This window comes from Myotis myotis, unplaced genomic scaffold, assembly GCF_014108235.1.
Source record: "Myotis myotis isolate mMyoMyo1 unplaced genomic scaffold, mMyoMyo1.p scaffold_m19_p_10, whole genome shotgun sequence".
Lineage (NCBI taxonomy): Eukaryota > Metazoa > Chordata > Mammalia > Chiroptera > Vespertilionidae > Myotis > Myotis myotis.
This window is the reverse complement of record NW_023416314.1, coordinates 75,635,801-75,649,743: the sequence shown is the minus strand read 5'-3', so window position 1 is coordinate 75,649,743 and position 13,943 is coordinate 75,635,801. Positions and strand designations below refer to the sequence as shown.

General features: G+C 40.2%; 1 protein-coding gene and 1 pseudogene across 6 annotated transcripts in view; both read left to right on the top strand.

Annotated features, from left to right (window-relative positions):
- The window catches only part of HIPK3 (homeodomain interacting protein kinase 3), a 72,333-nt gene that overhangs the window by 12,576 nt on the left and 45,814 nt on the right, over nt 1–13,943 (top strand). For all 6 annotated transcript variants that reach the window (XM_036326287.1, XM_036326290.1, XM_036326291.1 and 3 more), the window contains exon 2: nt 12,622–13,717. In XM_036326287.1, coding sequence (XP_036182180.1) covers nt 12,624–13,717 — 1,094 coding nt within the window. In that variant the 5' untranslated portion in view covers nt 12,622–12,623. The remainder of the gene's footprint in view (nt 1–12,621; nt 13,718–13,943) is intronic.
- LOC118665166 lies at nt 7,069–8,630 on the top strand (annotated as a pseudogene).

The window sequence follows — 13,943 nt, the reverse complement described above, 5'->3', positions numbered from 1 at the left end:
CTGAGGGATCCTCCCGAGTGCACAAATTTTTGTGCTCCGGGCCTCTAGTTATTATTATAAAAGTAACCAAATACAGGCATGCTACATTCTACCTATTCCCTTATTCCATGTAGAAAATCTTTATGAGTAGCTTGACAGGTATCTGACCAGGTGCTTGTGAATGTGTCATATATACATTTGACTTCTCAAAACCCACTCTACTCCTCACCTCTTTTACTTGTAGCAGATGAGTCTGTTTCCCTCATACAGGCCAATTGGTATGAACTTCCTGCAGATTTCCAACCCTCTGTGTCTGAAGGTAACTTCTACCAGTACACATTGTGTTTTCACTACTTTCTCAGGAAAGCAACATCCCTTTCCCTCCAGGATTACCCCGTTCTCTGTTGTGGATTTCATACTGAATTGTGTTTTTCAGCATCTTGAGCCTCTCCAGTAATGTCAAGTCCCCTCTTTTTATTCCTTGGTCTTTTTTTTCTTCAACCTTTTAAAAAGGTATCTGAGATTTTAAGTGGCCATCTTTTAATTGGGCCTCCTTAAGTCTCTGGACCTCTTTTCTCTTTTCTTTTTCTTCCAAATTTATTAAATGTGTACTATAGCCCCTATCTAAATTTCTATTCACTTCTCAGCCCTTGGCAGTATTTTTCTGTTCATTTATAGCTTATGTGTTTCTCCAGATGATTGCATAATCTCTACTATAACTTATTCAAGTATGAGCTTTTAGCTCATCTTTTGAACTATGATCTCATTATTTCTCCCCAACAGGTAGCTCAAACTGAATTGACTACCATATTTCCAAATTGGTTTCTTTTTCTGTATTTCCTCTTTTGTGTCCTCACTCACTTCTCTCTTTAAAAAAGTTTATTGATTTCAGAGAGAAAGAGAAAGAAACAATTGATTTTTTGTTCTACTAATTTATGCATTTATTGGTTGATTCTAATATGTGCTCTGACCAGGGATCAAATCTGTAACCTTGGTGTATTGGGTTGATGCTCTAACCAACTGAGCTATCCAGCCAGGGCCTTACTCATTTTTATTGTTGTTTATGTTTGAAACTTTAAGTTTTTTAAAAATTGACTTTGGAGAGAGGAAATGGGAAGAGAGAGAGATAGAGAGAGAGAGAGAGAGAGATATGGAGGGAGAGAGAGAAACATTGATTGAACATTTGATCAAATTATTAATCTAGGATTGAACTTCCCCTGTTGATTTGAGTTGTTTCAAGGGTAGATTAGGCCCTTGCCAGGTTGCTCAGATGGCTGGAGCGTCCTCCCTTACACAAAAGGTTGCGCGTTCTGTACCAGCTCCAGCACATACTTAGATTTTGGGGTTCCACCCCTGATCAGGGTGCCTGCCAGAGGCAGCTGATTGATGTTTCTCTCTAAAAGGATCAATAAAAACATATCCTTCTTTAAGGATTAAAAGGGGGGAAAAAGTAGATTGGTTTAGGAGGTGGTCTGGTAAGGATTATTTGACCTTTGCTTTCTTCGTCTTTAATATTTCATATGTATCTTTACATGGATTTTTAAAGTAAATAAAAATTTTGTGGTGTTTTGAGAGAGTGGAAGAGGGGGAGGGAAGGGGGAGAGAGAGAAACATCCACCTGAGAGAGACACATGGATTGATTGGTTGCCTTGGCCCCACCTCCGCCTGGATGGGGCCAGGAATCAAACCCACAACCCAGGTATGTGCCCTTGACCCTTTGGTCTGAAGGCCCACGCTCTAATCAATGAGGCAAACCGACCAAGGCTCGTGGTGGTTTTGGGGACATATTTCCTATAAAGTAGAAAGAAAATTATTTGGCTTTCTGTTAAGGGAGTTGTCATAACCCAAAGTTATAAAACTTATTTTTTCTGGCTTTATCATAGCATCCTATTTTATTTGAAATATCTGCAAAGCAGTCATTCCCCACTCCTACTGGTAGACATTGGTATTGTGTTGAATTGAAATAAAATGTTCTTTTGTACTTAAGTTTTATAAGCTAGATTTGAATTGTTAAGCTTAAAGTTTATTTCAAGGAAGAGAGTGCTTTGAGTGAACTTTTTAGTCAGCTTTTCAGTCAGTATTTCCATTTCTGAGTTTTGATATTATATGGTTTGGAAAATTCTAGGGAATTATATGCTGTGGTAAGAATAGTCCTTGAATATTGTTTTTAATTAATTCCTTCTAGCCTTTCTTAAATAAAGATTTATATTGGCAGGGTAATTTCTAGCAGCTTTGAAATACCCAACAGGTCATTTTCTGTTCCAAAAGCTAGAATTGTTTGCTAAGTCAGAGGAAGCTTGTTATTTAACATGCTGATTTTGTGTTACAGTCGACACATTCCCGAGATGCTTTGTTCACAATGCTGATGGAAAATACCCAAGACTTTAGTGTTTTCAAATAAATGTTTTGTGGGCATCTCAGACAGCAGGTTTATTTTATGAAGTTTTACAGCATGTGGTGGTTCATTTATGTGAAAATATTTCTTATGTGAAATGTGTTAGTGTAACTAATTTCCTGGATAGAATACTGGTAAAACAACCTGTTAACGATATAGGTATTTAAAATACTGAGATTTAAATGGCCAGTGAAGAGTTAAACTCATTTACTATTCACACTAAAAGTTTATTTTATTATATATCCCATCTTTTATACTAACAAGACATGTTACTTTGTCTTTTGTAAATATGCTCTCAAATTACAAAGAAATTTAGAAATAAAATAGTGTGACTAGAAATTACTTTTTATTATCTGAATATTGCTAGTTATGTAGTTCCATTTTCTAAATCCTGTTGTAGAGCCCTGTATAGACTATACTGGGGTTTTCTATCCGTTCAAGAATGAAAAGGCCTTTTTATTATCAAATTTATTGGACCACAAAGTGAAATTCTAATTTTAGTCTCTATTGATGAGAAAATTACATAATAACCAAAAGTTCCAAAAGCTACTGTGAATTAAGTAATACTTTTAAATGAAAAGATTTTCTTTCACGGCTTATGAATACTTTTTTATTAATGACGGCAGAAGATGGATCCCAGGGACTCATTGTATGCCTGATCATTCTAGATTTTAGGTGATTTGGGCTTGCCTAACATATTCAGCAGTTCATCTCCAAGTGTGTAACCCTCGAAGAGCAGCCTTGTGCAAAAAAACCATTGTTTTATGCCTCTCACTCATACTCTTTTTGTTTATCACTTGACAAAAGCTCAGATCTACAGAAAAGTTAAAAAATAGTACAAAGGATTCTTATATATCTTTAACCTAAATTCTTTAAGCATTAACATTTTACCCCATTCACATTTACCTTTTCTCTTTATATTGTTTCCCCCCCTGAATTTTTTTAGAGTAAGTAACGGACATGATATCCTTTTACCCAATTTTTCCCTACAAGTTTTTATGTCTCCTTAGTTCTGTTGTAATCTGTAAAGTGTTTCAGTTTTTGTGTTATTTTCCTGACATTGACATTTTGACCAACAATACGTGTTTTTTAAGAATGGCCCTCAATTTGGATTTGTCTTCTTGTGCTTAGAAATATCACAGTGAAGTGTATTGCTGCTAGCTCATCATATCAGGAGGCACATGATGTTAACATGGATCATTTGGTAAAGGTGGCATCTGTTGGCTTCTTCTTTTTGATTAATACCTATCTTGTGGGGGTGTATTTTGAAGCAGTATAAATGTCAAGAACTCTGAAGGGTCTTGCAAGATAACAAATTAGCCATGGATGCTGGCAGCAGATAGGAAATAAAGGACTTTCTTACTCATAGTAATAGCAGTGTAGTCAGTATGTCAGTATTTGCCTTGTCCCCCAACTCGGTTCCCACTGGGTGATGTGAACAGGACCAGGTGACCCCTGCACAAAAGGAGTCACGTTGTAGGAGAGGAACCCAGGTTTAGGAAACTCGAATTTTATATAAGGGGCAAGTAAGCCTGCCTGACATTTGCCCAAGAGAGTCATTACCTTTATCTTACTGGACATTAGACAGCCTGCCCTTTGCTCAGGAGGAAAACACTATTTCTACTTCCAAGGCTGTTCAGTGTACGAACATCTTTCAGAAGTGACTCCAGAACAAAGTCAGTGTCTCTACTTGCAAGACATGGAGAAACATGGGAGACTCACATTGAATTGTCTCCCAAAAAACTTCATTATTCAAACTTCCACCCACCAGGTTTTGCATCCATTGGTAATTCTTGCTTGAATCAGTTATGATTGTTGCCAAATGGGAAATTTTTAATTCTATCATTCCTTTACATTTATTATTTGCTTTTTTTTTTCTGACTTATTCTCCAGATACCTCACTTTTGCCCTGTGAGATAACTTTCCAAGTAAACTCCCTGAATATAGGTCTTTCTTTAAGATTCTACATTTAAGGGAACTCAGGCTAAGTCACAAGGCACCTCAAACTCAGCATCTAAAATTGAGTTCAATTTTTCCTCTAAATTCTCCTTCTGCTTTTTAAAAATACATTTTCTATTATTATTTAGTGATCATTTTTTTAAAGCCAGAAACATGGTTGTGTCAGTTCCTTCCTTTCTTACTCCTCACCAAGTTCTGTGGTTCTTCCTTCTGTCTACCTGTTGGTAATCAGTACTTTCGACTTCACCCCCTTAGTGTATGCCTTTGCTCAGGCTCTGATCAGCTCTTATCTGGACTATTACTATAATCTTCCCACGGTTCCATTATTACTCCTTTCTAGTTTATCCTTCACAGCTTTGCCTGAGTAATCCTTTAAAAATACAAATATGATTCTGTTTTTTAATTTGACTGTGGCTCAGCCTGGAAGACAAGGTTCTTTTATGATGTCTTTTAAAGTTGTCTTTCTTCTCAAGGACCATCTTTTTCTCTAGCTCCCTCTCCACTGGCAAGTTACGTTTTAGTGTGGAGATTGACAAACTTTCTTTCAGGGTTAGTTGGCAAATATTTAGGCTTTGCAAGCCACATGTGGTCTCTGTTGCATACTTAAAAAAAAAACCAACACCCTTTAAAAATGTAAAAACCATTCTTAGCTTGTGGGTCATACAAAAATAGTCTGGGTCCGATGTGGCCAACCATAAATTGTGGGTGCTGTTCTAGCCAGTATGTCATGTTTTTCATTAGTCTCTGTCCTTACATGTGCTATTGGTTTGTACTGCAAGGAATATCCTCTCCTACATAGCAGACTTCTTCCCACCACCTTCCAAATTTAACTTTTAGGTTAACTTTTTACTGAACCCTTTTTGTGCTCCTTTAGGGCACATGTTAATCATCCCCTTTTCTTTGCTACCTGCATCCTTATGTTATTGCCCTCTGTGTTGTTATATATGTACATATCTTTGCCTCTTGCTGGGAGCTCATTGATGAAAAAAAATGTTTATTTGATTGGGGGGGAGGGCGGGAGAGAGCAGTCTAGAAGGGGTCAGTGGGGGAAAAGAGCAGACATCTGTAATACTTTCAACAATAAATATTTTTTTAAAAATGTTTATTGCTAAATTCTTCCTGTTCCTAAATGTCTTTACTTGATTTGAATTAAAAAAAATTGAAAATTGAAATATAAATGGAATGAAATAGAGTATGGCTAATTGAATATGCTAATAAAATATCTAAAATGGTTGGTTATATATTTTTTGAAATTAAAAAGATACAATTAAAGAGGTTCCGTTATTTGGTAGATCCTCCCTCCCCACTTCATCCTATCTAATAAAAGAGAAACATGGTAATTAGCCATACAACGCTACCCTTCCCATTAGCTAATCAGGGCAATATGCAAATTAACTGCCAGCCAAGATGGCGGCTGGCAGCCAGGCAGCTTGACGCTAACATGAGGCTTGCTTGCTTCAGTGACGGAGGAAACCAACGTTCCCCGCCTGCCTTGCTGGCCTCTGAGCTTGCAGTTTGAAACATTGTTACAAATATAGAAGCTAAACAAAACCCCAGAAACCTGCTTTCAGCCAGTCAGGATCTCAGAGCTAGAGTTGATACAGTATTTCGATTATAGAACCCAAACAAACCAGATACCTGCTTTCAGCAGCAGAGGCCTCAGAACTGGAGCCAGAGCTAAAGCTGGCCCAGAATAAAAAAAAGAAAAAGAAAAAAAGGAGAGGTTGGGAGCTTCAGTCACCCGCCAGCCTGAAAACAGCCCTCAGCCCCTCACCCAGACTGGCCAGGCACTCCAGTGGGGACCCCCACCCTGATCCAGGACACCCTTCAGGGCAAACCAGCCGGCCCCACCCATGCACCAGGCCTCTATCCTATATAGTAAAAGGGTAATATGCCTCCCAGCACCGGGATCAGCGGAGCCGAGAGGCCTCCCGGCACCGGGATCAGTGTGACAGGAGGCAGCACCCAAACCCCCTGATCATCCTGCGGCTCTGTGTGTGACAGGGTGCGGCGCCCCAACCCCCCCCCGCCCCCCCCCCACGGGCCCTGCTCTGTGTGTGACGGGGTAGAGCCATAACCTCCCCATCGGCCCTGCCCTGAGTGTGAGAGTGGCGGTGCCCCAACCCCCTGATCGGCCCTGCTCTGTGGGTGATAGAGGGCAGCACCCTAACACCCCTATCGGCCCTACTCTGTGAGTGACAGGGGGGAGCTCCCCAACCCCCTGATGGGCCCTGCTCTGTGAGTGACAGGGGGGAGCTCCCCAACCCCCTGATGGGACCTGCTCTGTGCGTGACAGGGGGGAGCTCCCCAACCCCTGATTGACCCTGCTCTGTGCGTGACAGGGTACGGAGCCCCAACCCCCCTGATGGGCCCTGCTCTGTGCGTGACAGGTTACGGAGCCCCAACCCCCCTGATGGGCCCTGCTCTGTGAGTGACAGGGGCAGTGCCCCAACCCCCTGATCGGCCCTGCTCTGTGCGTGACGGGGTGGCGCTGCAACCTCCCCATCGACCCTGCCTTGAGTGTGACAGGGGGTGGTGCCCCAACCCCCCAATCGCCCCTATCCTGAGCGTGACTGAGGGTGGCATTGCAACCTCCCAATCCGCCTTGCTCTGTGCATGACAGGGGGCGGCGCCCCAACTCCCCAATTGGCCCTGCTCTGAGCCCGACCAGGGGTTGCACCTAGGGATTGGGCCTGCCCTCTGCCACCGGGAGCAGGCCTAAGCCAGCAGGTCGTTATCTCCCGAGGGGTCCCAGACTGCGAGAGGGCACAGGCCGGGCTGAGGGACCGCCCCTCCCTCCCGAGTGCACAAATTTTTGTGCACCGGGCCTCTAGTTTAAAAATAATGATAAGTGGCTTTCTCTCTTGAGTCTGCTGATGCTGCCCCAGTATTGCTGTTCTCGTCAGCCTCTGCCTGCTCTCTCCTTGAGACTAGCACCATGCCTTCAGTGAAGTTGCAGCTTTCTGATGGAGAGAAATTTGAAGGTGATATTGAAATTGCCAAACAATCTGTGACTATCAAGACCATGTTAGAAGAGTTGGGAATGTGTGATGAAGGTGATGATGACCTAGTTCCTCTACTAAATGTTAATGCAAAATATTAAAAAAGGTCATTCAGTGGTGCACCCACCACAAGGATGACCCTTCTCCTGAGGATGATGAGAACAAAGAAAAGCAAACAGATGGTATCCCTGTTTGGGACCACGAATTCCTCAAAGTTGACCAAGGAACACTTGTTGAACTTACTCTGGCTACAAACTATTTAGACTTCAAAGGTTTGTTTGATGTTACATGCAAAAGTGTTGCCAATATGCTCAAGGGGAAAACTCCTGAAGAGATTTACAAGACCTTGTATATCAAAAGGGACTTTACTGAAGAAGAGGAAGCCCCGGTACAGCAAAGAGAACCAGTGGTGTGAAGAGAAGGAAAAGTTGTGCCTGGCACTGTAACACTGTAAGGATTGTTCCAAATACTAGTGCAGTGCTTTGTTTCAATTCTTAATATAAATATAAGACAAACAGTAGACAAGTGCAAATCAATTGTATTAGCAGAATATTGTCCTCATTGCATGTGTAGTTTGGGTTTAGATTCCAAACATATGGCTAAGTTTCTTCCAGTATGATCGAAAGTCTCTTTTTTCGTTGCTCTGGATAAAACTGAATTGTGGGTTCTCTATAAACAGTGGCATTTTGGGCTTTCCCTCTTTTTGCAAAGCGATTTCTGCCTAGTTTATTGTCCAGTTAAAAGGTCTAGTGACCTTTTAAAAGTTGGCATTGTAAATAAAACAACTTGCAAAAGTTTTCTGAAATAGAAAAAATAAAATAAAAATAATGTAAATTTTGGCTATGAAAGTATAGAGTAATAGAATTAATTTTCATGCAACTGCCATCCTGGGTGCAAAATAACAGTACATATAATTGAAGTCTTTTTCCTTTCTTTCTGGCATTTTTATCATATCCACACATGTTTTTATACCTTACCACATACTTACTATATCTAAAAGCACAGCATAGATTTGTCGCTGCTAATTTTATAATAAATGGTACATGCTCTTCTGCAACTTGTTTCCCCCCCTACATTGTTGTTTTCAGATTTATCCATGTTGATATGTGTAATTTCAGCTAATTCATTTTGCTGCACATGATTAATTCTAACATGCATAGCTTTTCCTACATTTTAACTGCTTTGAAATTGTGATACATTTTAAAATAAATGTTTTGCCCTTACAATTGGTATTTTTTCTTTTTTGTGGTATATAAATCCTATATAATAAAAGGCTAATATGCAAATTGACCAAATGGTGGAACGACTGGTCGCTATGACACACACTGACCACCAAGGGGCAGATGCTCAACACAGGAGCTGCCTCCTGGTGGTCAGTGCGCGCCACAGTGGCAGGAGAGGGTCTAAGCTGTCAGTCAGACATCCCCCAAGGGCACCTGGACTGTGAGAGGGCGCAGGCCAGGCTGAGGGTCCCCCTGAGTGCATGAATTTCGTGCACCAGGCCCCTAGTAAATATATGATGTTTGTGGTATAAAACACACTTGTATTGTATGTGTTGTATGAAAAAGCTGCACCTTGACAATTCCTTTTGTAATAATTAGGTTATTTCAAAATTTTGTAGTTATATACATTGTAGCAGTGAACATGATTTTGCCTGTTTTGTTGTACTTATTAGGAGACTGTCCGTAGGCAGGATATATACCTGGGAGAAGAATTACTAGATTATGACCATTTCCAGTTTTGCTCTCTAAAGTGTTTGTACGTCTTACCCTAGTATATAAGTCTCTATGCCTCACTCTCCAACATTGGGTATTATCTTATATTTTGTCATTCTGATGTGTATGAAATGGAATCCTACCATAGTTTTAATTACTATTTTCCTTATTACTAGTTGAGGTTGAGAATTTTCTTTTAAGAAGTCTTTTGGCCTTTATTTCCCTTTTTTGTAAATTGCTTGTTGATATCTTTTACCTATTTTCTTACTGAGTTTTGCCAAGCAGTGTGAAATCTTTAGATCTTTTGTCAGTTATATGTGTTGCCAATATCTTCACTATATCTGTGGCTTATCTTTATTTCTGGTATCATTTGATAACTAAACAAAAGTTCAAATTTTAATGAAGTCAGATTTTTCAATTTTTTGCTCTTAGTTTGTGCTATTTGTATCTTGTTAAAAGAAAAGCTTTCTTGTGGGATTTTTGCTCGGAAGCCTGTGCTATGGGAGATCCATTCCCCACAAAGCAAAATAGATTGTGCTGGTTGGTAGGCTGAAGCTGACAGTGCTGGGAACTCCAGGGGGGCCCGAGGGAGAGTTTTCTAATTAGCGAGGACAAATTGAAAGCAAAAGCAGTAGCTTACCAACTCTACTTTATAAATATATTTTTAAAATATATTTTATTGATTTTTTTACAGAGAGGAAGGGAGAGGGACAGAAAGAAACATCGACAAGAGAGAAACATCGATCAGCTGCCTCCTGCACACCCCCTACTGGGGATGTGCCCACAACCAAGCTACATGCCTTTGACTGGAATCGATCTTGGGACCCTTGAGTCCGCAGGCCGACGCTCTATCCACTGAGCCAAACCGGTTAGGGCTATAAATATTTTTTTTGCAATAAAGAAAACGAGATTCCTCAAGTTAGCAGGCATCTTTTTTTAAAGAAAATATATTTTTTTATTGGTTTCAAAGAGGAAGGGAGAGGGCAAGAGAGAGAAAAACATCAATGATGAGAGAGAATCATTGATAGGCTGCCTCCTGCACGCCCCACACTGGGGATTGAGCCTGCAACCGGGGCATGTGCCCTTGGCCGGAATTAAACCTGGGACCCTTCCGACCTCAGGCCGACATTCTACCACTGAGCCAAACTGGTTAGGGCGACCCTATTATTTTCAAAAAGGTATTCTGCAGGGTTGAAAGTCATTGCAGTGATGTGTAAAAGTCCTTTCTTGGAATGATCAAATTAATTATTCATTTTCTGTGTACATAAAAATGCCTTGGTGAAAATCACCTTCCCTAACATGGGTTACTTCTTTAACAAAAGTGTTGTACTTGATTACTACCTCCCCCGCAAAAGTACTTTACTTCTTCAAAGCTCATCGTACCTGAGATATGTCAGGAAAAAGATTTGAGAGCCACTGTAATTAGATTAAGAATTTTGGATTCTTTTGCTGCTAAGCATCTTTTGTGTTACATAAGAGAAGTGTTAATTTGGAATCTATTTTACTAGAAGGACAAGAACTAGAGTTAATCAAAGAATATTGGGCATTTGTGTGGTAGGAGGTAATCAAAAGAAGAGGTTAATAATATTCTTGGGACAGAGTAGCAGGTCAGGTTTTGGGGGTTTGATTTAGATGAGGAAGCTAAAGCGAGGGCTCTGAGTGATGGCTGGATCCAGGTAAAGACAGAATAGGATGGGGATCTGGTAATAGATCAAGAAGCATGTATGTGTGCACGCTCATGCGCAGTGGTGTTTTCTGTTTTTTAGCATGCTCACTTCTTTTTTCCATTATTTTTCAGTCTGCTTGTCTCTGGTGCTGATCATAACATGCTGAGGTCACTTGTAGTCTATGATTTATAATTGTGTAATTTGACTAAAAATGCATCCTCCCATTAGTGAACCTAGTACCACCCTAACTGTGGAGAACGTTACTATTTTTACATAGTGTGATCCTCTAGCTCTGTTAGCTTTGAAGCTATCAGATTAGAGAAGCATTGGTACATTGTACCTGATACACCAATCTTATCTGTATATTTCATTTCCTGTTCCATTCTGTCTCCCTTTAAAGAGTGGTAATAAGTTCACTTTTGAAAGTGAACTGCACCTGTGTCTACTTGTTTTTAATATATCCTGGAAGCATAGTTGATAGATGTGTACAGAAAAGAAATCTGAATGGAAGGTTTTTATATAAACAGAATCTCAAAGGTTTACTTTGATATAATGTAGCTATTTGCTTATTTCCAATTGAGTGAAAATATTCCCTAAAATAACTTTCACCAAGGAGACTTTTTTTTGTTGGTTGTATTGCTAGTTTTTGTTGTGGTTTTGTTTTTGTGAAGTGTTGGCTACAAATTTAATGCTTTGGTCTTTTGTCCCAGTTTTTTATGAGGTAACATTTTTGAGATTTTCTTTAGGTAAAAAATATGTTTTTCTGTCTTTAAAGGCTTTTGCTTTTTTGTTGTTATTTTCACTTACTACTTCTTGTAGGTCTTTATAAATCTTCAGTACTGATCACATTTTCATACCTGTGTCTTTAAAACAATGTCTTTTAGTTGATTTTTAAAAAATATGTTTTTATTGATTTGAGAGAGAGAGAGAGGAAAGGAGAAGGTGAGAAAAACGTTGATGTGTGAGAGAGAGAGACATCAATTGGCTGCCTCCTGCTGGGGATGGAGACTGCAACCTGGCATGTGCCCTGACTGGGAATTGAACTCATAACCTTTTGGTATATGAGATGATGCTCTTAAAGCCACTCTGGCCAGGGCTTAGAAATTCCTATCTGTGAGTTTCATCATCTCTGCTTCTGAATCTATTTTTATGGGTGCAGGTACTGGAATGACTTACACAACATTCAAAGTAGCTGAAGCATTAACTAAAGTAGAGGTACTGAAATGCGTATCATCTGCCGGAAGCCAGTCCATCCTTGCTGCTTGACACAGTCGCTGCAGGGAAGAAACATCTGCACAGCATATGTTTCAAGGGACCTGGCGTATATGGCATACTGTTCTTAATATGTTTGCTCCCTTTCTTGGCGCTATGTGTTTTAACCAAGGTCACCTCTCCGAGAAAGGTTGTTTCCCCAGGTAGGGATTTTTCCCTGAAGTTAGGGAGGGAATAAAACCCCTTAACTAAGTGCCAGGCGGGTAGTTAATCACTTTAACTACGAACAATCACGCTTAAGCTACATAATCTTTACTCCCCGGAATGGAGATAAGAAACACCCTAACCTTTGGAATAGAAATTGATAGGATTAAAATCAACTGGTATAAATACAGATGTAATAAGACAATAAAACACAGAATTTGGCTGGAGATCCTGGCTAGAGATCCTGGCTAGGCTGCTGATCAACTGAACGCTGTCTCCGTGTCATTCCTTCACCGACTCCGTCCACACCTTTGGGGACCCCTGGACCTGCTGGGGTTGGACCCCAACAATCATCTTCAAGAGAAAAAAATCTTGATGGAATTTAATTATTTTTATAAATTATGGATTTGACCCTTAAAAGTTTTCTTTATGAGGGTTAAAATTAAACTTTCTGTAATTAATAAGTCCTTTTTCTCTTTCTTTTGCAGGTATGGCCTCACAAGTCTTGGTCTACCCACCATATGTTTATCAAACTCAGTCAAGTGCCTTTTGTAGTGTGAAGAAACTCAAAGTAGAGCCAAGCAGTTGTGTATTCCAGGAAAGAAACTACCCACGGACCTACGTGAATGGTAGAAACATTGGAAATTCTCATCCTCTCACAAAGGGTAGTGCTTTTCAGACAAAGATAGCATTTAACAGACCTCGAGGACACAACTTTTCATTGCAGACAAGTGCTGTGGTTTTAAAAAACACTGCGGGTGCTACAAAGGTAATAGCAGCTCAGGCGCAGCAAGCTCAAGTGGAGGCATCTCCGATTGGGGCGTGGAGACCTAGGTTACATTTCCTAGGAGGCCCTCAGCGATGTGGATTGAAGCGCAAGAGTGAGGAGTTGGATAATCACAGCGCAATGCAGATTGTCGATGAATTGTCCATACTTCCTGCAATGTTGCAAACTAACATGGGAAATCCAGTGACAGTTGTGACAACTACCACAGGAACAAAGCAGAATTGCACCACTGGAGAAGGTGACTATCAGTTAGTACAGCATGAAGTCTTATGCTCCATGAAAAACACGTATGAAGTCCTTGATTTTCTTGGTCGAGGCACTTTTGGCCAGGTCGTCAAATGCTGGAAAAGAGGGACAAATGAAATCGTAGCAATCAAGATTTTGAAGAATCATCCTTCTTATGCACGTCAAGGGCAGATAGAAGTGAGCATATTAGCAAGACTCAGTACTGAAAATGCTGATGAGTATAACTTTGTACGAGCTTATGAATGTTTTCAGCACCGTAACCATACTTGTTTAGTCTTTGAGATGCTGGAACAAAACTTGTATGACTTTCTGAAACAAAATAAATTCAGTCCCCTGCCACTAAAAGTAATTCGACCCATTCTTCAACAAGTGGCCACTGCACTGAAAAAGTTGAAAAGTCTTGGTTTAATTCATGCTGATCTCAAACCAGAGAATATTATGTTGGTGGATCCTGTTCGGCAGCCTTACAGGGTTAAAGTAATAGACTTTGGGTCAGCCAGTCACGTGTCGAAGACTGTTTGTTCAACATACTTACAATCTCGGTACTACAGGTAAGTGACAATTACTCTTTGGTTATTAAATAAATGTTGAAGTTATGCTAAATGAAATAATTTTGTGTGTATATGTGATGAAAAAAGACTGCTTCGGATAAATAAAGAAAGCAGCATAAGATCAGTTTAGGTTTGAGTGTCCATCGTTAGATGAATGGGTAAAGAAGATGTCACACACACACACACACACACACACAAGTGTGCACACAGTGGAATATAATGCAGC